Source organism: Neophocaena asiaeorientalis, unplaced genomic scaffold, assembly GCF_003031525.2.
Source record: "Neophocaena asiaeorientalis asiaeorientalis breed wild unplaced genomic scaffold, Neophocaena_asiaeorientalis_V1.1 scaffold67, whole genome shotgun sequence".
In the NCBI taxonomy this organism is placed as follows: Eukaryota; Metazoa; Chordata; class Mammalia; order Artiodactyla; family Phocoenidae; genus Neophocaena; species Neophocaena asiaeorientalis.
Window position 1 is genome coordinate 10527628 of NW_020173731.1, and position 26755 is coordinate 10554382.

At 43.2% G+C, this 26755-nt stretch overlaps 1 protein-coding gene across 9 annotated transcripts in view; it reads right to left on the reverse strand.

Moving 5' to 3' along the window:
- Window positions 1–26755, reverse strand: part of SRGAP2 (SLIT-ROBO Rho GTPase activating protein 2) — a 242007-nt gene that overhangs the window by 124342 nt on the left and 90910 nt on the right. For all 9 annotated transcript variants that reach the window (XM_024750914.1, XM_024750912.1, XM_024750913.1 and 6 more), the window contains one exon: window positions 24710–24902. In XM_024750914.1, coding sequence (XP_024606682.1) covers window positions 24710–24902 — 193 coding nt within the window. The remainder of the gene's footprint in view (window positions 1–24709; window positions 24903–26755) is intronic.

The window sequence follows — 26755 nt, forward strand, 5'->3', positions numbered from 1 at the left end:
GGAAAATGTGCTATCGATTAAAATGTATGTTGCTCTGCACAGGTTTAGTTTTTAATTCAACCTGTGTGCCTCCTTGAGTAAAGCTGTTCAGGTGAGCACATGATTTGACACACAGTGGCCAAGTTCAATTACGTGCCACAGAAGGCTTAGGGGCCTATGCCGAGTTCATGGTAGACCACAGTTGGGTAGTAAGGATATACACGCTCAATATGATCTCATTTCATTATCAGTTGTTGTAAAGCTTATTATACATTTCCATTTATCCAATTAATATTGATGAAGGAGAATAGGAATAGCTTCTGGGTAATGTCAGTGATTCAACTTTAAAACAGAAAACACCCTTCTTTTTCAAGCATCTAAATCAATTTAAAACTATCTCAAGATAGTCTGCGTGAGTCGAGATTTCTTGCTATCAAGCAACCCAAACCAGAACCTGAAATAACTTGGATGCTGAAACTGATAAAAAACTGCAACTCTGATTCATAATCTGGGTTCATAAACCCAGCCTCATTGTTTCTACTGATTAACTCTGTAATAAGTACTCTTTATAAATTGGCACTTTAAAAGTAGATTTACACCTATGAAACACTGCTTTGATCTGTTGCATATATGGGAGTTCTATGTAAGATTTTTATTTTAAAAAAGGAGTCTATGGCCCTAAAAAAAAGTACTAGACTCTGTTGTCTGTTTCTCCCAGGGTTTCCCAGTTTTTTACGATTACTGTAGTTTTCATACAATATTTTTGGCTCTTTGAGTTTGTATGCTTTCTCAGACTTATTTCTCCTTCCAACGGAGGTGTCTTAATTAATTCATTTATTTATTTTGGGATAGTGGTGGGGAAGGAGAGGTGTGGGGCATGCAGTAGGAGGGGAACACAATTCCACTGTAGAGGCAATTTTCCCAGCCACCGTGAACAAAGGCGAAACACACTTCAGGCTGGAAAACGAGCAAGTCAACGAGACGTGATTTCATAGGGAGCAAATTAAGGTTCTGCGAGAGTGGTTTCCTGCTTCAGCAGCTTTGCAGCCTGATTTTATTTGGGGCTGCTAGAGCCAAGAGAGCTTCATTTGGTCAGGAGATTGAAATTTGTCTTTATATCTTTTCCATCTATCATTTGTTTGTACAGTTTCCTTACTTCCCCCACCCACGGGGAGTCTTAGGTTGTGTGATACTTGGGCATTTAAAGAAAAGGGTCTGCATCCCTTAGGCATGTGCTGAACAGCTGCAAACCTCCTCAAACACTAATCCCTAAAAAGCAGACAAAATATCCAGAAGTATTTTTATTACTTAAACATTTTTTCAGGAGGAAGATCAAGAAAACGTAATACTGTAATTGAGAGGGAATGACTCTGGAGTCAAAAAAAAAAACAAAACCAGGAGAAAAAGGAGGCTCAGAAAGTCACGAGCCAACTATGCATCCACAGAATGATCATTGTAAATGATCTAAAAGAGCTAAACCCGGGGCTTCCCTGGTGGCGCAGTGGTTGAGAGTCCGCCTGCTGATGCAGGGGACATGGGTTCATGCCCCGGTCCGGGAAGATCCCACATGCCACCGAGCGGCTGAGCCCACGAGCCATGGCCGCTGAGCCTGCGCGTCCAGAGCCTGTGCTCCGCAACAGGAGAGGCCGCAACAGTGAGAGGCCCACGTACCGCTAAATAAATAAATAAATAATAAAATACCTAAGGCGAAGAGCTAACTCCATAAAGGTCCAAGTTGGCCTTGACAGAACACTTCCCTTTTTTCCATATCTCCTCTGTTCAGTTTCAGTTGTCTCATCTATAAAATGGACACATGTCCTGTTGTTGTACATCTAGCTCCCCAAAGATCTTCAAAGCATGACTGTAAAATCCTGCACGCTCTCCTGGCCTAAGCACTCTTTATGGCCTAAGGTGCCATTTAATTAATGTGCCATTTAATTAAAGATGACTATGTTCACAGCTCTGCAGATGGGCTGCATGACACAAGCCTGGCATTACCGGATGGCTTGAGCTTCTGCATTGTTCTACTGAGGTACGTTTCCTTTTGGGCCAATGGTCTCCGACTTGCCCACCTCATGGGGCTGTTGTGTGGCTCAAATGAGATGATGAATGCAAAAAAATTACATCAACAGTAAAGCACTATACAAATGTGAAGAAATATTATTATTTTTATTTCCAAACAAACTAGGATTCAGCATTCATCAATTTCCAACATGCTCCTCACCCGGCCCTGGGTCAGGGCCAAGAGCTCAGCCTGCTGCAAATGCACAGCCCTCAGCAAATAATGGTTGAGATCAGACCACAGCAACAGGCAATTAACCAAGCAGCTGTAAGTCTCTGGGAAGACATGAGGGAGGTACCAACAGGAGAGCAGAATTTAATCTTCCACTGTCCTTCTGCCAAGGGGCAAGGTGGAAGGATCAGTCCTGCGTTCCACACAGGAAACTGTGCTGAGGTAGACAGGAAAGAAGCCAAAGGGAGCCCAGATTGCCAGAACCCTAGATGCTTCTGCAGCTTCCACCGAGCCCCCTTTCCCAACGTTCCTATCAAACCTGTCAGTCAGTCTGTATATAAAGATGGCAAATGTCAGTACATCTAAGAAGAATGTGGTTTCTCACTTTTAAAAACAGACATACATGTGAGGGTATACAAACACCCAGATGAGTTAAACAAATACATCATTCAATATAGATTATTGAGTACCCAACTATGAGGAGGATAAAAAAAAATAAAAGGGATCATTTAGTGGTAGTTGGACAGGAAACTAGTGACAAGGAGGAGGCTAGATTTTTAAACCTAAATTCCTGCCTGCTACCTTGATTAAAATGAAGTGAACTGAGGCAGCCAAAGAGATTACTTTATTCAGATGAGTGTTATTAGCCTTTCTGGCTTACTTTTTCTATTATGCATTTTGCTGATGCTGACAGAAGCAGACCGGCTGGATAGAGAGGCAAAGCCGCGGATTTATGGCTTGACAGTGCCATGCATAAAATCAGACCCTTGCTGACCCAGATAAGCCAGAGGATGGATGGGATTTGCTGGGGAAGGTGTTAAAAGAAGGAGGGGAAAAAAATCACCAAGGTGAGAACTGACTTGAAAAAGATTCTGCCTATAATAGTTGCTGCTGGTTGTGTGACCCAGTAGTACAGTGGCAGCCTGGAGGCATCTTTCAAAGATAGGCAGGTGGGCAGGCAGGGAGGGGGCAGGAACACTTCCCTGGGCTTATCACAGCTACAGCTTCAGTTTTGCCAGCAATGAGATCAGAGTAGGAGAGTTCAGAGACAGAAAGAAAAAAGGGCCGAAGGCAAAAAAATGTATATTCTATGTATGGAGAAACCGGCTTTCAAATTTTCAGGGACAAGTTAATACCACAAATTGTCTTCAGTAGCCTAGACAGATGATTAGAAAGGATTCAAGCAGTGGTGTACCCACCTTACTCAAAATAGTCTAAACTGTCCCCTATAATCAGATTTGGGGGAAGAGCTGTATGGAAATGGAATTCTTGTGGCTCTGGGTTAGTTCCAAGGAGCCCAGCCACACCCTTGGGATAATGGCATATTCAAGATCTGGGAGCTTAGGAATCTGCTTTGAAGTTGAGAACTGGACTAGCACGTGTCTGACATCTTAATGACTATTTCCTGAATGATTGTAGGGCCAAGGTTCCTCTGAGTCAGGTCAGAGAATTGGGAGTGGTTCCCAAATCTGAGCCATTGTAGAAGTGAAATGGAAATGTCTCCATCAATTTATGTCAGGTGAGAGACTTGGCCTGCCCTTCAAGCACCCCCCACCCCATCCCGTGTTCATGGTGAGAGAAGGTTAGAGGCTCACTCAAGACAGCTCTGTGGACCCCGTGAGAAGAGACTTGGTTTGGTGGGGGCGGGGGGCCAGGGTCGACACAAGATTTGAAGCTTTTCCATCCCAATTTCTTGCCTAGATTTCTGTCCAGCCTTCTTCTCTGAGTCCCTGATCTCTAAAGTCTTATTTCGTTCATTCATTCAACAAATACTGATTGAGCACCACTATGTGCCAGGCACTGTTCTGGGCATGAGGGTTAAAGGGAGCAAAATTCTTGCTTCTGACCTGCTTCTCCCATGTTTACAGACCTCCTGGATCCAAGATATGACTTTCCTGCTCCTAAACTGTCGATCAGCTATAACCCACATCCTACCCCAGTCTTGATGCTTGAGTGTACACTGGCTTGGATGGCCCATCATGAAACCCTGATTTGGCTGACTTAGAAGATCTACCTTCCCACCAGCCCATTCGTGGCTTCCGCAGACCTGGGTCCTTCCCTTCATTTATATCCTGTGTCCTGCCACTAGCATTCTCAGAACTATAGGGAGGTACAAACAAAGAGGTTACTAAACCCTCCTTGTGTACTCTGGGTACAACCAAAATGCTGGAGAACAAAAACTATGCCAATATGATCCATAGAACTAAGGGCCTAGAAATTTACTTATGTATTAAAATTTCCCCTGTCAACCACCCCCCCAAATAGGCTGTGATCTTTCAAAAGTCTGAGCTGACTAATTCACTTAATTAAAATGAAATATCATAGCAAGAGCAAAAGACATGTGATTGATGACCAAGGAACAAAAAAGTCATATGTTTCTCAGTTTAAAAAGATTTTATAACCATCTACATTAAGTTAGATCCACATATTCCATAGAATAACCTGCAAACAACTCTACAGTTATATCTTCAGTTTTTTCTTCTGTAGTTAATTAAGATGTCACCAGAAACCCCATAAGTAATTATAGCACATGACAAACATACAGAGAAAAAAAAATACATGCAGATGTGTTAGCAGATTTTTTTAATGAATGAAATTTTGGGAGATGACTGAGACAGACAGTTTGGCTTACTCCTGGTTGTTCATTCTAGAAAAATAAATACCTGTTTGTGCCAAACTGGAATGACGTCACTCAGAAATCCACACACATCTTCAAAGCAGTAACCACTACCTTGGGAGCAGGCATCTCTCAGGCACCAGGCAAGAGTGGAGAAGCTTGATCTACAGCCAGTAACTCCTCTTGCCCGGCAAATGGTCCTTTAGCATGTCAAGTACCAACAAGCCACTTGAGAAGAAAGGGTATCCCTAAGATTCAGACCTCCCCCTCCAGAACACCTGTTAATGAGACAATATGTTTCCTTACTTGGCTCATGATAACAATGAGAAAGGAGAAATAAAGTAAAATGATTTGGTTCTGTGAAACTATAGAGCTACATGGAATGAAGTCTAAACAGTCATCAGGTCTGCTGCCTGCATCATCACCAGTTCTCATGTGTTATTTTGATATTTATCTTGCTTACTGGAAGGAAGCCTCTTGAGGACAGGGGATAGTTTGGAATACTCGATGAACGTCTATCACCAACAATGGGTGGGTAGTTAATCATTATCCACTAATGACAGATATCACAGCCACAGAAATCCTGTTAAATGTAGAGCACAGTAAGACAATTCATTTAATGAACAGTTAATATCTTCAGCCTCCATTAATCTTGGCTAATCAACTACTGCAGCATGAATCTGGGAGGCTGCTGAGTGACTGAATTTGTTCACCCACTGGTTTGTGTGCTGTAAATTACAGCATATTATTAACCATGCCGACACTTTGCTGGCAAAATTTTAAAGGGATGGGTGGAGTAAAAGACGCCTTGGTCAATTTCCAGGTTAGTCGGTTACTGAGTTCTACTGGTGTATAAGGACTCTGGATGAACAATGATACCCCATCTCAGCAAGGTGGTATTCTGTGGAAAGCACTCTGAACCATGCTTACGACCTATAGTCTAGTCTTAATTCTGCCACTTGCTGGCCAGGTAATCTTGGATAAGTCACAGATGCACTCTGGACCTCAACATTTCTTCATCTACTTAAAAAAAAATAAATGGGGACAGCAGACCTGCCCTGCCCAACTCACATGGCTATTATGAAGATCAAATCACACGAGGTAATGTCCATAAAAAAAAATCATAAACACTAAAATGTTCTACACCTACATATCAGTATCGTCATCATGTGTTATTATTGTTATAGCTATGTTATTACTTGGCAGTCCATACAATGTATTTACATGCACAAAACAAAGTAGCTAGAGTCATGTCTGAAAAGACAAACATGTCCCCAAATTCCCAGGCCTTATTACCCAAGTTGCAATGAACTTGCTTTATCAATTTCATACTTTGCCCATGCACTAAATAGGAATACATGTTGTTGTTATTAATTTATCATCTGGTTCTCTGGAAATTCCCAACCTCAGTGAATCTCCTATGGAGAGGAGACTTAGGAGAGGCTTTAAAGGGAAGACTTTTTAAGTGCAAAGAGAAACACCAGAGGGTATAAAAAACAGAATCCTGGGCTTCCCTGGTGGTGCAGTGGTTAAGAATCCGCCTGCCAATGCAGGGGACACGGGTTCGAGCCCTGGTCTGGGAAGATCCCACATGCCGTGGAGCAACTAAGCCTGTGCGCCACAACTACTGAGCCTGCGCTCTAGAGCCCGCGAGCCACAACTACTGAGCCCATGTGCCACAACTACTGAAGCCTGTGCGCCCTAGAGCCCGTGCTCTGCAACAAGAGAAGCCACTGCAATGAGAAGCCTGTGCACCACAACGAAGAGTAGACCCCACTCGTGGCAACTAGAGAAAGCCCGCGCGCGGCAGCAAAGACCCAACGCAGCCAAAAATAAATATAATTTATTAATTAAAAAAAATAGTATCCTGGTATTTCAGAGCTAGAAGGGCCTTTCAAGATGCTCTAGAGTCTAGAACAAACTTGTCATTTTCTAAGTGAGGAAACTGAGGCTCAGGGAGCCTGGAGTCACAGAGATAATGGCAGAACAAGGCAAGGAACCAGGTGTCCTGACTAGCAATCCTTTTCTTATTTTATTGTGGTTGTTGCTCTATTTCAACTAAGATGCTCTTAGCATCTATAAAGCACTGGTGCTGAAAGAGTTAATGGGCAATGCTCAGCTGCCCAAGCCCCAGAGCTATTCTAAGACAACACATAACAGGAATACCAAGGGTCCATGAACCCAGAGAGAGCAAAACTGCTGGTGCCTAATGGCGCCGGGAAGCATGTTGACACACTGCATGTGGTTACACATGAAAGGCAAGTGAATAGGAAAAGTAGTTTTGAATCCCACCCAATTCTAATTTGGGATTGGCTGTGGTCACCTACTGGAGGGCTGAGCCACACCCCAGCCGCTCTGTAAAATGACCCTTCAGTTCCTTCGCTCCCTATTCTGTGGCCTCAGTTAACTCCCTCTCTGCCTTCATGAGGGCCATAATAGATATCAGGAAAAGAGGACGATCAAAGGACAGCAAGGTCCAGGAATGAGTGTGGGTGACCAGGATCACTCTATAAGGGGAAAATTCTCAGTCTGGATTCAGATGATTCTCACTAATATCTACCATCTCCAGGCAAGTGTGTGACCTGAAGCCTTGAGCAGCCACGCTCCTAAGTCCATAAGAGAGTAGTTTCTCTAAGTGTGAGTGTTCAGGACCCCAACTCACCTTGCATCAGAATCACCTGTAGTGCTTGTTTAAAATCTGGATTCCTGTGCCCCTCTTGCCAGAGATTCTGATTTGCTACAAGTGGAGTGATGCTCAAGAGTCTGCATTTTAAATACCCATCCCAGGTTATTTTATGCACACCAAAATTTTAAGAACCAATGTTCTTAAAAGCAATGTTTTTCAAACTGTGGGATACAACCCATTAGTGGGGTTAAAAAAAGTCAACTTAGCGGGTCACCAGCTAGCATTTTTCAGAAAATGAAACAGAAAACAGTGGAACAGAATAACACAGAACAAAGTAGAAAATATCAGAGTACATCACATAGAGCAAAGATACCTAGGTTTTGTTTTACAAAAATGTTGTTGTTAGTTATTTATTTTAAAATATACATATGTCTGTGTGTGTATTCCAGCTTGCAATATAAGATATTTGGGGGGGGGGTGATTACACACCCCAGACCCTTTTGAGAATCTGAGGATTTCTTCAAAGTATTCACCTCCAAAGAAGGGAGAGAAAGAGGGAGAAAGGAAAGAAGGGAGGGAGTGAGGGATAGAGGGAGGGAGGGAGGGAGGAGGATGTTATGTACATACACATCTTACTTTGCATGAGTCAGGGGTCCCTGAGGACTTCTCTTGGGGACATTTCCTACAGGGTCTAATACTCTGGTCACAGTAGATGCCTGATATTACTGGACTATGCTCTGTATTACCTGATGTATTACCTGATGCTCTGTAAACGACAGCCAGTGTCTGCAAGATGCACCTGTAAGATATGTGGCCCCACCATGCTGATTCTCTTCCCCTTATGTTTAGGGTGACTAGAAATGTTGAAGTTAAACAATGTTCTACAGAACACCAGGAGAAAGCTGATGGCAAATTCCAAGAATAAGGATTCTGAAAGCGATGGTGTGGGCACAATGTCGCTGCTACTTGAGGAACACGCTCCCTGTCTAGAATACGCAGGGGCAGCCTGTGGGACTGGCACCATTGTGCACCCCTATTGATAAGGTCATTAGAGGAACATATACTTTATTCCCAAGTTAGCGACTTCTCTGACCTGTCAATACCCACATTTAAAGACAGAGAGACGCAGCCTCACTTTCTCTACATGACTAAAAGGACAGAGATTCCTTAGTCCTTGATGGAAGATTCAAAAAGGGCAAAAACAATTAGAAAAAGAGCAACAACCCAGCCTGATTGTCAACACAGTCTCATTCCAATGGTTAGAGCTATCTGCATATAGAGAAGGTGAACACAGGAGCTAAGGTTTTAGAAACCAGCCCTTGCCAAACGAGGCATATGGAGAAGAGACGGAAGGGTGGCAAGATATAACATGGGAGGGGGCAGGGGGAGATGGGGAGAGCGGGCAGGGAGGACCACTGAGAAGACAGAGAGTCAAACCTCAAAACTATTCTAAAATTCCCTGATGCTTTTTAGTAATTTGTTTTCATGTGGTGGATATTGGCACAGCATCTAGGATGCTTTGGGTCCATCTGGTTTTGAACTTAAGCTGTAGGCAAGATTCAGAACAGCTGGAATCAGCAGCGCTGACCATGTTATATGTGTCTGGAGGAAGGAGAGAAATAAAATGAGTGTGTGGAAAGAGGGTTAAATGGGGCAGAGGAAGGGGAATCTGGAAGCCATCCCCAGACAGAGAGGAGAAAATGTCCAGGTCAGAGATGATGCAAAAGAGCTATTAGAGAGGCCAGGGCATCTGAGTGAAGAAGGCCAAGGAGGAGAAGCAGCAGGCCCATCAGAACTGGGAGTTAGCAAACAGGGCTGAAAATTCTACAAGTTCATGTGTCAATGAGCAGTGCCCTGAGGCTTCACCTCTGAGGGACCAGATGGAGCTCATCCAAAGGTCCTACATCAAGCATATTACATGAACTACTGATAAACAGTCCTAACAATCACAGCCTAGAACTGAAATGAAAGCTAGATTCTTGGTTCCCTAAATGCAACGGAGGTGATCACAGAGAACGCTAGGGAGAACAGGAGAGGAGTAGTCTTAGGAGAAAGCAGCAAGGGTCCCAATCCATAAAACGGCTTTCCCAGAGTCACAGCAGGCCCAGGGATGGGGGGGTGGGGGGGGTGTCCACAGGATGGTCCTCAGTGTATGCTTTGTCTGGACTTTTGAACACTGTGTTTTGGTCCTCAAGGCTAAAAACAAAAGCAAAAAAATTTCAAACCAGTATTGAAATCTAGTTAGTAGTAGTCATGCCTGTTTCAGAGCATGGGTTAGCAATTCTGAAACTCTGTGTATACTCTAGGAATGAGCAATTAAATAAATATATTATGGATAATGGGTACCAGGTCTCTCAGTGTTCAGAGAACAGAGTTACAAATATGGAAAGGGGAGAAAATAGAATAAAACATGTAGTATTTGGTTGGAATTGAAGATATCGATGTGAACTCCTAGGCTTCAATATAGATAACACACAGACAGATAGAGAAATTGATATAGAAGTATGTGGGTAAACGTGTGTACACATACATACATCTATTTACTACCTCTGTCTGCTGAAGGGGACTATAAACAATGGTACTCCAGTAACAAGGAGCACACCTAGCACCCATGGTTTCTAAATACCATTCCTCACTAAAAGAAACCAGGGCTCTTTGAAGAAATGGCTCCTGAGCTGAAACAAGGAAAATACAAGATGTACCTAGAACATCTTGTTGCGCCAGGAAGTATAAGAAGTACTCAAAGGATGATGGGGACATGTCAAAAGGACACAGGAACCAGCCTGCAGGGACTCTACTAGCCAAATCTGGGACAATATGAGCATTAAAATAAAGATGTTAAAAGATTATAAACTACTGAATAAAATCAGAATCCATGAGTCCACATTGATATAAACAAACAAACCACCAGACAAATATAGAGGGAGATGGAAACCTCTTCCTTACAGTAGAATCCCAACCGATAAATGTAGAAGGAATGATGGAAACTAGAAAAATTACCATTTGGTAACCATCATAGTAATAACTGATTCAAGCAAGAATCATCAATAGATGCTAAAACTAGTGGGTATAAGGTTTGAAGAATAACATGGTATTTACTTGGTCTCAAATGGGACAGATCATTGACAAGTGCCTCCTCACATGGTATATTGAGAAGAATACAACATCCCTTCTACGGTATTCCTGCCCAAAGTACATAACCTGAATAAAGAAATGTTAGACATTAACAGAAGTATCAAATTAGAGAATATTCTACAAAATAGCTGGGCTGAATACTCCCCCAAAATGTCAATGTCATGAAATACAAAGAAAGACCTAGAAATCTGTCCGCATTAAAGGAAACTAAAGAGACAACTGAATGAAATGCATAATCTTGGACTTTGTTTTGCCAAAAAGAAAATATTTGAAACAAATGGTAGATCTGAATGTCTGTAGATTATATAACATTATTGTGTCAATATGTACACCCTGATTTTGATAACTATACTACCATTGGGTCAGAGAACAACCTTATTTTTCGTAAATACACATTAAAGTGTCTAGGATTAAAGGAGTATCATGTCTGTAACTTATGCTCAAGTGTTTCTTAAAAACAAAATATGTATGTGCATGAGTTGTATATGGAGAGAAAGAAAGAGAAATATAAAGCAAATGTTAATATGTTAACATTTTTGGACAAGCTGGGTAAATGGTATACAGAAATTCTCTGACCTATTGCAATTTTTCTGTAAGTCTAAAATTATGTCCCCCCAAAAAATTAGAGATCCCATTCTGGATGAAAAGGGTATCAGTTCTCCCATCTTTCTTTCCTTTGGCGGTAAATATACGCTACTTTGTGTTATCTTTCTTTGCATAAACCTTCTGTCTTCCACATGACACAACGAGCCTCCTGAGGGCAGAGGCTGGGTCCTATAAATCTTCGTGACCCCAGCACCTGCCAGAACCTGTTGATCGTTGTTGATGATGAAGATGCAGCCGAGTGTCTATTACTGAATCACATGTAATACAGGTGACTAAAAAGGTCCCTCTACAATTCTGGCTCCTCAGTCTTGAACTCTATACCTGTCAGGACACACACATCCACACACGCCTATATATACAACCTTAAATGTTTCACGTTAACTGGTAACCTCTATAAGCTAGAATACTGTCTTAGTCTTCTGTGCATATTTAATTCCTAGAACAGCTCTAGAATAAGTGCTGAATAAATGTTTGCTGAAAGAATAAGTGAACCTCGCATAGAGGGATTGGTGTTCACCAAAACTTTCTATGCTAATTCACAAGAGGGCCAGGAGTGGACTTGTTTTTCAGAAGAAATAATAGCACAAGGATGTTCTCAGCCCCCAAAATAATAAGCAAGAAACCTTATCCAAGATTTTCAAACCAATTCTTTCTGGCTAGAATGGCTCAAAAACGGGTCCAGATCTGATAAATCACTTTTACATTATATATATATTTTTGTATTATATATATTTTTTCCATATGGCTTCCCTGAACTATGCTGTAAAGTAGGTTTCCTAATCATTTATCAGCCGTCTGGAAACTCAGTATGTGTATCTGGGGGCCGGGAGTAGGGTGAGGACAAAAAAAAAAGAGGCATCACTGAATTCTTTATAAGCCACATTACCTTCATTCACTTCCAGTTAATGATGTAAAGGAGACCTGGCAAAACCAACACTGAGAATGTGCAAGAATCAGGTTAGCCTTTAAGACAAAGCCCCTAACAATACCATTTAATCCGTATACTAGAAGCACCTGAATGGCTTCAGGAGGTGCTAATGGAAGAAGGTGCCGCACACCTACCTGAGCGTGTGCACGCATGTATATGTAGAACTCAGTGATAGGGAAGGGCACACATTTCCACCCAGGACCAGAGAAAACAGAAGCAAGGAGGTGGCTGACAAATCTAGTCCATGTATAAAAAGGCGAGGGGGGCGGGGCAAGGCGGGGAGAAGGGCAGAAAGTCAATAAACCGAAGAAACTGAACCTTTCTTAATTGTGCCTGCCTTCCTGGGTTTATTTGCTTTCTATTCAGAGTCCACTCAATGCCTGTGCTTTTGTCTTCCAAAGGAAATGTTTGAGGCATCATTTCCACCTGTACGCTGTGGCATGGATTCTGTACAACTTCCTCCTTTTGCTAAATCCTCGAGATGCTGCCTGTAAATTCAAAGAATTTCAAGCATCAACAGAAACCCCCACCCCCACCCCCAGAACTTAGTTACGAACATCTGTTGTTTACAAGGGTTCAGGCTGAGAGCTGCCAGACTTGTTCTGCAACCTCTACTTTTAACACAGAGGCTGCCAGGGAGGGATGTCTGAATTCCACGCAAGGATGCCCTGTCCCAACTGCTTAAGCAGAAATCGGCAAACAACAGCTCAGCATCCTCCCGTTGAAGATAATCCTAGTTTGTTCGATTCATTTTCTAATCCTGATTCTTTAACTAGCTGTACCCAAAATATGTTAGGAAGCAGAGCTGTGCTCATCAATCTTCCCTGAATTAAAACCCGAGGGGCAATGATCCAATGATCGGTGGAGGTGTATAAGGGCAGGAGACTCTGGAAAGGATTTCAACTCTGAAAAACCCAAACCCTACTTTTTTCTTATTCTCCCTAAATCCTTCATTAACACTGAGCTCTTCCCACATGACTCTCTTTCTCTTCACAGCATGATACCTCAGTACAGCACAGAAGTTAGATATTTAAGTCTTTACTTCAATTAACTTGGGACCAAATCTAATTGAGAACATAACTGCTATCCTTTACCTCTCCCTGGCTGAGCCAAGCACGAGTGCCTCCCGAGCCCTCCACCTTCCCTCCCTTCCCGGTGACTACTGAAACCTGCTTTACACGGGGTCCTATTTTTAGATTCGTGTGCCCATGCGCACATGTGTGCTTATTATTCTCTCCCAGCCTGTCTGATTTTTCCCCATATCAATTATGAGCGTCCTTATGGCAGAGACTGTCTTTTCTTCTTATCTTGTAAACCCTCTCACATAACACAGTCAGCTCCCAATAAAGATGACATGGCTTTTGCCTTTAAAAAAGAACTGGATCCAAGTCAATTCACTTAATTGGCTATGAATTTCTGAAAATTAAAGAACCTGCCGCACATTGCTTCCTGTGTCTACTGTGGAATAATTATGGGCTTACAAGAGCCCAGAAAATGAATACTAAAAGTTCCCTGAGCCCAGCACTGTTGTTAAGGGACATGATCACCAGGGCTGTGCCCCTGGTAAGCTGAAAGCCCAAGGTGTGTCCTGGTGACATTCTGACGGCACAGCCAGCAAGACACAGGAATGCCCCAGCCTCCAACATCCTCCCAACTGTGCATAGAAGCATGTTTTGCTCCCGACCTGCCCTCTATCATTCCCTGCCCTAAAAGGATGATATGAAGCCATTTATGCAGAAGCTTGTAAGCCTCTGTGTGGCCTCATGAGACAGACAACCCTGTAAACCACAGTCTGTTATGCTCATGACTGAGATTTGTGCTGCCTGCTGGTCGTGACGGTGGCCGCTCAGGAGGCTGAGCAGGGCTGGCGTTCTTTTATCCCCCTGGGGCGCGGTTGGGACCTGTGGGTCTCAACGCTGCATCTTTAATGACCTGGCAATTAGTGCTAACTACTACCTCCGTGAGGACAAGGACATCTGAGGGCGACTGTAAGACAAATTTCCTCCTCTTGACGATTATGAGCCTGGATCTAAAAATAACACGCCAGGGTTAATGACCTGGTTCAAGGTAGTTCATGACACCTTGTGAATAAGACATCGTACAGGACAAAACATACAACTGCTGAGTTTTTATAAGAACTGGACATACAATTATATAGAGTCACTCAATTGCGTATTTCCTTCCAATGTAGCCATATCATAAAAATCAAGAGGCAGGAAGAGTCTGTCATTCGGGAGGGCCCATGGGGGGTCGCTGAAGTGAATGGAGACTGACATACTATTACCTAGGGCCAGACTTAAGAACGCTTAACTGTGCGCAGGGAATAAATGGTGAATCTAGTCTACTAGTGTTTTACCTGGTATAGCTATGTTTGGTCCCAACTCCTGAGGACAAGAAAAATTGTCACTGCTACTTACATTTACTCTAGGTCAAGCACTGTCTCAGGGCTTCACATATATTAAAATTTGTTTAATCAGCATAACAACTCCATGAGGTAGACACTATTATTATCCACAATTTACAGATGAGGAAACTGAGGCAACTAACAACCTTCTTGTAAAATCACACAGCTAGTAAGTAGAAAATCCAAGATCAGAGCCCAGAAAAGCTGGTTCCAGAGCCTGTGATCTTGACAATCACAGCTATATTCCTTCTGTGGTGATGATAATTAGATCGGCTACCATTTTTTGAGCATCTAGTAAGTTATAGGCACTCAGCTAGTGCTTTACATATATTATATCTAATCTTTAGAACAACTCTTCAAGGTAGGCATTACTCTCCACATTTCAAGGATGAGAAAACTGAAGCGAAAAGGGGTTAAGTGACTTGGTCAAGGTCACACAGCTGTAAGCGGAAAATCCAAATTTGTCTGGATTAAAGCTCTCAGCTTTTTCTGCTAAGCTGTAAAGCCTCCCAAAGAGCTTTCAAATGAATTCTTTCTCTGTTCAAAAGACAGGCCACCACTCTGTCTTGCTGATCCCCCAAAGTGCCTGTGTTGCTTCTATCCTCTTTTGTCCACATGAGAGGAGACCTCCCAACTCTTCCAAAAAGGACCCAACCACCACTTAAAGTTCTATATGGACTGGGCCAGTGAAAAACTCACCAACAGACCTTTTGTTAGTTTCTAAATAAAGTCACCTTGAGCCATGGCAAAAGGAAGCCAACCTTTGCTCAACACCAGATGCTAATTCTTGGCAAAACCTTCCCTGAAGGAACAAACAGCTCCCAAATATGTCCAAAATGAATGAGTGACACACTAGTCCCAGGAAGTAAGGGGTTCTTCCTTCTGGCAGCTTCAGGCTTCCTCCTACTTCCCTCCTCAAAATCACCCCATATTCAAAGAGGAACTTTCTGGTCCTCCACTGTTTTCTGATTTGCAGTCACAGCTATAACATTCTCCATGGCCAGCTGACTCTGTTTTTCAACCCAAAGCTGTCCTGTGAGGCTGATGAACAACTGTGAACTCAACTCCAGAGGAGAAATCCATCGGCAATAGGTGATGTAACTGCAGAGACTGTGCACATTCAAACACTGGGCCCAAGGCCAAGAACATGGACACTACAAGAATTTCTCTTTAATTAACTGTGTACCTAACCTCCCACTGAAAGGAGTATTGCAGGTCGAACATCTACCAGATTCTTGGGATACCTGAGTGCCGCTCCCTCCCTCACATCCCTTCCAATAAGTTCCACACTCATAATCAGGCAAATAAGCAGATTTACTTTCCATGTGTATTTCCTTAATATACTGCTAATTTAATGTTAGTGAGAATAGGATAGTGTCTTATTCCTATCCCCAGTACCTAGATCAATGTCTGCATATAATTAGGTCCCCAAAATGTGTGCTAAATGAATACACAAATAAATATATCTTTTAAATCCCTTTTCACCCTTTACAATCTGAGTACCACAGACAATACAAAGAATCTTCCCCTCTTTTAACTCCTAAAACCTTTACTGTTGGAAATCAAACATTTCCACAGCCTCAACCATTATCTCTCTATGAACTTGCCCCACTCTCTACCAACAACCCACACATTAGCTCTGAATATGGTCCAGATCTTTAGCCCTGAATACAGCTAGTCATTTTCTGTCAATTACAGATACTTCAGCTTCAATATCCTTCTGATGTCTTAAACTTAACAACCAAACACCAAATTTCTCATATTCCAGACCTTCAAAGACTGCTCCTTCTCCTAACTTTGGTATTTCTATTAAAGGCACCATTAATTTACCAGTTACCCAAGTCCAAAAGAAACTTCACAGCCCTCTTTCTTTTGTGTTGCCAAGATTACTTGAAACCCAAATCCCATCAGTCGGGACTACCCTGGTGGCGCAGTGGTTAAGAATCCGCCTGCCAATGCAGGGGACATGGGTTTGATCCCTGGTCCGGGAAGATCCCACATGCCGCAGAACAACTAAGCCCGTGCGCCAGAACTACTGAGCCTGCACTCTAGAGCCCACGAGCCACAACTACTGAGCCTGCATGCCACAACTACTGAAGCCTGCGCACCTAGAGCCCGTGCTCTGCAACAAGAAGCCCGCGCACCGCAACGAACAGTAGCCCCCACTCGCCACAATTAGAAAAAGCCCGCATGCAGCAACGAAGGCCCAACGCAGCCAAAAAAATAAATAAACAAATCCCATCAGTTAGTAATTCCTGTAGTCTTCCCGTACCAGCTGTTTTCCATCTGTCTCTAGACCGTAAGCTCCAGGAGTGCAGGGGGCAGTATCTGTCTGCCTGGCATGTGCGTGGCACATGGTAAGAGCACAATACATGCTTGCTAAATGGACTGAAGAATCGATTTTGATCCTTTCCATCCCTACCCTCCCACCCTAATTTAGATCCTTATTACTTACTGTGACAACTGGTTTCACTGTCTCAAGTTCCTTGTGAATTAGCAAACCATCACCATTAAGGATAAGGTTAATCTTCCTTAAGTAGAGTTCATAACCTCAGCTTGGACACTTGGTGTTCCTACCTTCAGTGGTTTCCAGTGTCCACAGCAGAGAGCCAAATCTTATTCAAGAGTCAGGGCTCGCCATGATATGGTGCTATCTACTTTTGTCCAGTTCCTCCATATACACTCATTACCCCAACCAAACCAGTCTACTCATTGTACCCCAAAAGTGCTTTGTACTTTCCTCCTGGCTGTAGCATCTTTCCTCTCCCTCTCTCTCCACGTGTCAAAATCCTAGCCATTTTCAAGGTCTGGTTCAAATCCCATTCCCCACCTTGGAAGTTTCCTGACCTACCAACTGTGCATCATGCCTTCTGTAGCACGCACTTGGTACTCACCCCATGTTGCCCTACAATGAATGTCTGTGTTATTATGTTCAGGCATAATTTGTCCCTGATTAGATTATAAAGTCATGTGGGAAAGAACCACTACTTCTACTTTGAATCTCTCTCCTCTAAGAGGCTAGACTAATACCTTAAAAATGTTCGACAAATATTTGTTGTTGAGGAGAAGGAAAAGCTGGAAGAAAGACAAGATGTTGGCAGTGGGTTATAAAGTAGCATAAGGTCTTTGTAAGGAACACAGCGGGATAGCATTGCAGGAGTATTCCTCTAAAACTCAACAGGAAAAGAAAAAAAAATACCATAACCCTACCTCAAAATAAAAGATAGAACTGAGCTATTAAAAGTAGGAGATCAAAACCAAATGAGCTATGACTGAAAGGTAATTTACAGCAAGTCTGTGCAAAAAAAAAAAAAAACAAACCAGCCAACACATTATCAATTAGAGTCCTGCTGGGCAATATTAACACAGATTCCACTTAAAAGAGACAATCAAAGGCTTAGCAACAAACAGGAATACATTTAGACTCTTCAAGGAGCCAAAGAAAATGCAAGAACATCTTCCCTAGGAAGACTTCCTACCCTCTCATAATATCTCTGCTCTTAATCAAACCAGGCAGATAGAATTTCAGACATTAATAGGGTCCTCCCACAATTCAAAGGGATGGAGGAAGTCATATAACCTATCTTAAACAAAGCAGAATAAGATAGATAGAAATAATCACTATAGTTCTATCTATAGGGGGGCGAGAAGGAGGGGAAGTAGACTGCAGGGTCAGACTTTGCAATGGAGTCAGAGTCGTGTGAGATTTAGTGAAGGTGTCTGCACTGAGACCATGTGGGAGAGGACAAAAGGTAAGCAGGAGAAAAGCAGAATAGGAAGCCAAGCCAAAGAGTGACAGGGTAATGGCTTCCAGGGTAAGAAGTTGTCCAAGAGAAGATGAAAACAGCACTTCAGCAATGTTGGTCCCTAAATGCGGTCACTTAAGACTATAAGTTAAAATACCCAACCTACCCCAGTATGAGGGGCTGAAATCTAGCCAGGTTGAGAAACTGGCCTGGAAAAGGGTGGGACAAGTCATGTAGACCAATTTCAGCCCTGGCTAACCTACCCCATCCCAAGCTGAATAGTTTCCATGTCCCTGAGATGTGTCTGTCCAGGGCTCCTGCTGGCAGCTGCTCTCCTGGCAGCACAGGGAGACAAATTCATGGCATTGCTGGGCCAACAGCTGCTACAGCTCTGGGGGAGGTGACGAGTGCCTGCTGAGATGCTCTGGGCAGAGAATAAACTATTCTAGGGAGCAGCCCTGGAGTCAGAGAAATCGAGGCTACACTTCTCCGGCTGAATGAAAATACAATTGCCACTCCAGAAACCCAGAAAACCCATAGCCCTTCCTCTGTCCCAGCTTCTTTGACTTTAATTGCTTCTTGCCCTCATGTTTGACCCATCCTTTCTAGTTCCCAGGGCACGACTTCAATCTCGGCCCCCATTAACCTTAGGCTCACTGCCATCCCTTCCTAACAGGTTTCCTCCCTCCAGTCCCTCTGCTCCAGCTGATCTTATGCACTGTTGCCATAGTTACCTTTCCAAATCACAGCCATCCATAATTATGCTCCAAAACTATCAGTGGGTCCCCCATGCTTACAGAATAAAGCCCAAACTCTTATCACCTGGCGTTCACGGACCACTGTAATCTCGTCCCTACCAACTTTTCCAGACTTATGTCACTATCACGTTTATTACTCCTGTTCTTTAGTAAAACAGATGAGTTACCTACCAGTTTTGTTTTTCCCAGCTCTATGCCTTTATCAACACTGTTCTCTCTGCCTAAAATGCTTCCTTCCCCATCCTTTTACCCTCCTTCTACAACTTCTGCATCGTTTCAATTGAATTAAGCTTATAAAACCAATACCTTGCATTGGCACTTTTGTGTTTCCATTTCCCATCCACTGAACCTCACCTCCATAAAGCCCACTCTTCTCTGTGCTTTTATGGCACTTTACAAAGTGGATGAGCAGAATGGTCTTTCATACACCTGCCTGCTCGTATATCACATACAGTGTGGTAGAGGCTGTTAATTGTCCCCCACTATCTTTCCCCTCCATCTATATTAATAGCAACTCTACTTTCTGGTCATTAGGATAATAACTACATTTCCCAGCCTCCCTTGCAGCTCAGTAGAACCATGCCAGTCAGGTGTGAGCTGAAGAGATGTATGTGCCACTTCCAGACTGTACCTTTAAAGGGTAAGGATGTGCCTGCCCCTGGCCCTTTTGCTTTTGTCGCTGGCTGGAATGGGGACATGGTGGTCTGAGCCATCTTGGGTCATACAGAACAAGCGCAACACTCTAGGGATGAAATAAGGACCCTGACACAGCCCTGGATGGCTAACGCCCAGACGATTACACGAGAGAAAAATCAACTTCCATCTCATGTAAGATACTATTATTTGGGTCTATTAAAGACCCAAATATTTGGGTCTGCCAAACCTAAAACAGACATGCCTAAAAAGCCTTTCCTAGGCCAAAAATGTCACTTTTCAGTTGCTAACAAATGTTTCAAGCGTGGCCTGGTGGTGTTGTCTGCCAAGGGCCAGCTCCGTTTCAGCATCGTGGTTGTCTCTGTACAGTAACACTTGTACGTGCAAAAATCAGAATACTTGGTTCCATTTTACAGCACAGAGATGAGTGGAAAGTGGAAAAATGCAAGTGCTGCTGCTAGTGTTACATTGAGAAGTAGAGTCTCATCCCTGGATGAACAAGACAAGGTTAGTCACCATAATTCCTCAAATGTTCCCTAGACTTATGCAAGCAGATCATGGGTTTAATTGTGGCAAAAAGAAGAAAATGAAAGACAAATGCTCAAAGTTCAACAGGTGAGGTGTAATTCAGAATTTCACATATATACTTATAGTAATAGAACCCACCTACTCCATGTAAAACTCCTGTACTTTGTAAGGAATAAATTATGTATGAAAGTAGGATGTTGCCTGGACTCCCTTACTGAGTTTCTCACCATCTTGCCTGTGTTACATGCACTTGTATGTATGTCTCATCGCCTCTTCTATTAGGCTGTACCACATGAATTTGTCACTATGTGACATTTTGTGTCTTCCAAAAATCAGCAATTTCATGTTGCACTCTAACAGATTGAAAAGTCTTGGGTTTGGGACTCATTTTAGTTATCTTTGTCTCTTGCAATGCCTTATAATGGGAGAATATCAATAAGAAATTGCGGGATTAACTTTTACAGATCTTCTACTTGAAAGCCTGCTAGTTCCATAAGACAACGCTATCCTACATACCTTCCATCCTTTTAAGTGCTTTAAAAAAATCACCTCTCCCTCCTTTGTTCCCCTCTGCCTTCCCTCCCCCATCCTCCCCTGGTAACTTTTACTTCTGGTAATTAACATTTACTACTCCCTAAAATTGGGTGTGCCCAAGCCTTGGGTCCCGGGTTTAGCTCTCTGTCCTTCTCTTTCTCTTCCCTGAGTTCATATAGTTTCATATCTTCCATAGTCACTTTTTTTTTTTTGCGGTACGCAGGCCTCTCACTGCTGTAGCCTCTCCCGTTGCGGAGCACAGGCTCCGGACGCGCAGGCTCAGCGGCCATGGCTCACGGGCCCAGCCGTTCCGTGGCATGTGAGATCTTCCCAGACCGGGGCACAAACCCGTGTCGTCTGCATCAGCAGGCGGACTCTCAACCACTGCGCCACCAGGGAATCCCCCATAGTCACTTTTTACCTCACCTCTTACCTCAATAGTACAACATCTCCACTGGACAGCCCTCCCACTACCCCAAACCCAACATGCCCAGAGCAGGCTCACCATTCAAACCAGGTCTTCCCTCAACAGCCCCACTTCTATCATAGATGCCCCAGTTCTTCCAGGACACCAGGCTAGAGACACTGGGTCACCTCTGACCATTACAGTTCTTTACCCAATCAGTTACCCAGTCCTCTTCAGTTTCTTGAATACTTCTTGAATATATGCCTTCCTCTCTATTCATTTTTGCTCTCACATCGTACATGGATTATCCCCCCAAAACCTCTATCTTGGCCTTCTCTGGCATAAAAATTCATTCTTCTACCATCTTTCCTCATGTCTCCTTCCCCACACAAGAACCCAGAGGGCTCTCTACCATGCTGCCACATCAAATTTGAACTACCCTGCTTGTCTGTCAAAGAACCGTTATTTGGTGTCTACTTATCTAAACCCTATTTTCCACTGCTTTGGGAAATACCTGTGTTCTCATAATATTTTGCTCATACCTCTGTTTAAGTCCTTTTTACATTATATTGTTTACACGTCTCTTTTCCCTGTTAGCCAAGATTCCAGAGCTTATCTCAGTCTCTGAAGGAATCAGCCCAGAACACAGTACCCAGTAGGCATTTAAAAGGGGTCTGTTGAATAAGTATCAATAGATTGCTGCTCAGGATAAGATCCGACAAGAAACTATTAAAGTAACCTAGCCATAAAGTGACAGCAAAGGAGTGGCAAAGGCTCCTCTATGAGTGCTTGTAGCCCTTTGTTCTTTTGTTCCGCAACACTTACCTCAACTCATCTAACTGTGTGATGTGTTCAGTGCCTGCTTCCTCATTCTATTATAAGTGCCATGTGGAAGACGGTGCTTGTTCATTGTTATATCCCGGGGTACAATGTCTGGTCTGAAGGAGTTCAAGGAATGCACAATGGACATTTGTTGAATGAATGCATACGAACCTCCTATAATAAAGCTGGATCCCTCACTAGCCCCTTTACCCCTCGCCACCAAACACTCCTGCTTCCTCTCTCTTGCACATGCTATTCTCTCCTACACAAATCTACCTTTAAGGACTAACCTAAATCCCACTTGCTTCATGAAAATGCTCCTGACTACTCCACATCCTTTATCTGTCTCTGATGATTTATCACTGACCTCTTATCACATCTATATTCTACATAAAACCAATGATCTCTTAATGAGACCATTATTGCTTTATCCTCTAATTGCTTCCTATATTAAAAATCTTTTCTCCCCAACCAGATATGGCTCCCTATGGATACACACAATAAACCTGTCTTGTATCTTCCAATACCTGTACAACACAGACCACATAGCTGGCTCTCAAGAAATGCTCACTTGTCATCTGGGAAAAATGAAGTCAGGTACCAACTTTATCAGAAGGGAAATCAATTCTCCCAGTCTTGGAGAAAACACCCTATTTCTTGTATGTGATCTTAGAGCAGTTCAGCACATCTGTACCTTAATTTGTAGTAAATGTGTCCTTAAGCTGAGAATATAATATAGTACTAAAAATCAAATGCTATTTTAAAGTTAGGAGGAGTTTATCAAGAGAATAAATCCAACTTTGAATCATTTTTCTAAAGCAAACAATTCCCCCACTGATCTTCATTTATCATATACTAAAATAACATTTTAGTCTCTCAGGATTGCTTATCATAAAGAGAACAGGACTTGCAAAAGATAAGAGACTCGGAGGACAAAACATCTGGAGGAAATTCTCTTTCTGGCTTCTGTTGAAAGTGTCATATGTTCTCCTTACTTATTCATTGCTCAGAGCTGGCTTGTAAAGGATAAATTGTGTCCCAAATTATTAGGGCGATAAACAAAAATAGAAAACAGGGAAATAAGATACACTTGGCATTAATTCTTAAATTTACTCATTCATTTACTCATCCAATAATATTTAGTGAGCATCTATTATATATTACACTAGGCACTGTGGGAGACTGAACAATGAATCAGAAAAGCTTAGACAGTCCACTGAGGGAAGATAATATAAGGCAGATAGCTCTGAATGTCCTAATAAAAGAACAAAAAAAAAAAGAACTGATGTAAGAATTTAGAAGAGGGAGAACATTCTTCCTCCTGGGAGAATCTGGAAAGTTTCTTAAAACAGGTTGCATCTGCATTCAGTCTTAAAACATGGGTATGGCTTCAACGTGCAGAGACGTGAAGAATGGGCACAAAAGTTCATATAACAGGATAAGCAAAGGCCCAGTGGAGTTAGTGTTCTGTTTGGCTGCAGTATAGCAGAACAGAAACAGGAAATAAGGTTGGAAAGCTGGTCGGGCCAGATGTAGAGGGGCTTGAAGACCAAGCCAAGGAGTGCACACCTTTGTGAACAGAGCAACATTTCTCAACAGCAACCTGGGGATCTTGTTACAGCAGACTGGGAGTGGGACCTGAGATTCTGCATCTCCAAAACCCTGGCGGTGCTGATCTTGGGAGACCACATCTTCAGTATCAAGAACACAGACATCGGGGGGCCATTGCACAGAGAGACTGCCTGATCCCCAGGGTGTTCCAGGAAGACTAAATCTGATAATAATGGATCAGGCAGATTGGAATGGGGAGAAGCTGAAGACTGTTGTCCGCAACGCTGGTCGTTCGTTAGAATCATCTGGGAAGCTTCTACACCACACTGTTACCCAGGCCTTACTCCCGGAGATTCTGGTTTAATTGATCTGGAGTGGGGCCCAGATTTCAGTATTTTTAAAAAGTTCTCCAGGGAATTCTAATGTGTGGCCAGGATTGAGAACCTCTGCTAAAGATGATACAGTGAGTATTGCAATCACTCAGGCAAAGATGATGATGATCTAAACTAGTGCAATGGCAGTGAGAACAAAGTGAAGGGGCCAGTTGTATAAAATACTGTAAATGTAGAAGGAATAGGCTTTAGCAACTGTCTGCACAGCGACTTAGATTTATGGCTACAACATTCATTTCTTCCAGTTAAAGACAGTTTGGTGAAATGGTTAAGAACACAGACTCTGGAGCCAGATTGCCTGGGTTTGGATTTCAGCTCTGCTATTCTGCTATTTATTTATTAGGGGTGTGTGTGTGTGTGTGTGAGAGAGAGAAAGAGAGAGAGAGAGAGACCTTGGGCAAGTTCCTTAATCACTTTATGACTCAGTTTCCTCATCTGTATGTTGGGGATATAACAATAACTAACATATGGAGTTGTGAAAATTAAGTGAATTAACAAATATGTAAAAGCCCTTAGAACCATGCTTGGCATATAGGAAGAGCTTTAAAGGCGTTTGCTGTTATTATAAGCGTGGTTCATCATTTATTCTGATCTCTCCAAGACATCGAACTGAATGTAAGACTGATCTGGAAAAGGAGAAGTCCTTGAGGGCTCTCAACCCTCAGCCAATTTGAAATCACTAGGTCACCTGCTTCATAAATACAATTCGATGGAGGTGGCACACCCTGCCTCCCTCCATCCCGGACCCCATTCTCAAGGTCTCTAAAAGTAACAGCCACAGCATCCCTACTTGAACTGCTGGTCCTTGGTGCTTCGCGTCTTGGCCAGGAAGCGCTCTGCCAGCTTCTCCAGGTTGCGGGAGTAGTCCATCTCGATCTCAGCCTTCTTCCGGAAGAAGTCCTGGAGGTCCTGCAACAGCTGCACTCGGAGCTCACACTGCTGGTCCAGGCATTTCATCTGCTCTGTGAGCTGAGCACGGATCTCTGCAATGAAAGCGAGGTGAGGCAGTCAGACAGAGATCCCTGGAAAAAACCATAACACCAACATTTACCCCTTCCATTTAGTTGTTCCCTGTGCTATGGGGAACTTAAAGGCTTTAATTTTTTAAATGTGATATGAGGCACCACCAAAACTCACCAACTCTTTTCAGACCCTTAAAGAACACTGAAACCAGGGATCTGCTAAATCATTTAAAAGAAACTGCTTATCAGACATAATAATACTCAGAGCTACCCCTTAATGAGCAATTTATTGTGCTTCCAGCAGTGTCAGAATGTAGGCTCCCTTCTGGCAGGGAGCCAAATGAATTATCTCCCAACCATCCTATTAGGTTAGTACTACTTTCATCCCTATTTTAAAGATGAGAAAACTGACTCTTAAAAAGAAGTCAAGCTATTGGGTGGTGGAGCCGGGATTCAAACCCAAACAGCTTCACTTCAGAGCCCAAAGTCCTACTTTTTATACTTTCTCCCATTATTTCAAACTGTTTTTCCACATCTTCATGAAGTAGGGGGAGAGGTCAGGATATTTTAGTGGAGATAGAAAGGGTTCTGCCCAAGGGCAAATAGTGGCAGTCAAGAATGAAACAAGCACCCAGACCTCTAGGCATGCAAACCATTAACTGTCGATCTGATTCCATCGTTTCCAATACCACTGAATGTAATCAATCTTCAAGAAGCTGATATTTTCACCAACAAATATCACTCATATCTCTGATGCTTCATCCTCACGGATGCTCAGAGCCTCTGCTGTGTCAAAGCTAGAAATATTTCTGGTTAAGCTCTCGCTTGGCAGCTTTCTGGTTGGCCGGAATGCTCGTACAGGGTTAGCAAACACCCTCTCTGGAACTGCAGCAATGGCAGCTCCAGATACAACCAGATCTGCCTCAGATGCAATACTGCATTCGTTACTGACAAGAGACCTGGCACCCGCAGGAAGCAGCTTGCCAAAGCCAGACTGCAAGGCCTGCAGTGCGTATCCTGCTGAAGTTATGTCCCAATCGCCATCAGAGTCACAGGGGAGTCACTTCTTCCATCCCTTTCTTCCCCACACCCCCACAAGCCTGCTCAGCTCCAATAGCTTAGGATGTGACAGTAACTCCAATCCCAGGGAAAAAGAGCACCTGTATTATTACGCCTTTCCTCTGCATGCTCTAAATTCATTCCCCAACAGTAGAGTTGTAACAGTGCTTTCAGTCTATGCTCTGTAATGCATAGGGTGGGGGTGTGGAATCTAGAGTTTTCATCTGAGCTGCAGATAAATCAGAGGCAAATCCAGGAACGAAGCTATGATGTTGAAAATTCTGCCAACCCCTCCTTTTATGAAGCAATGAGGGATGGGCAAATGGTACATTTGGCTTCGCCTTGGAGTAGCTTCGGGCCCATCATCCATCCCCATCTTCATTTTTGTTTGTTTTTACAGATATCAGGATGCACCACAAGTATCTGGTCCTTTATGGGTGATCTCAGGTGATCTGTGAGTGTAGTTCTCACCCTCTTCGGCTCCCTGCCTCCTCCCGTGCCAACCACCAATGCCAACAAGGCCTGCAGTAACCTCACCTGAACTGAAACTGAGCACCGGAGGATTGTTTCAAGCAGACAGAAGGCTGCGCAGAAAAGCCGCCTACCTCATCAAAGCTCTCTTGTTCTGTGTTTTTTTGGAGTCTGATTACAGGGATGTTGGGGGGGAAGATCTGTAGAGGGCATGCCAGGCATCTGGTTCCTGCCAGGGATTTCTGGGCCTCTTAAAGGCAACAAACCTTGCCGAGACTATTCCTCGAGGCATCTGTCCTCTTTCTATCTTTGAGAGATAGAAGTAGTAGCTGGTAGTAGTAGCC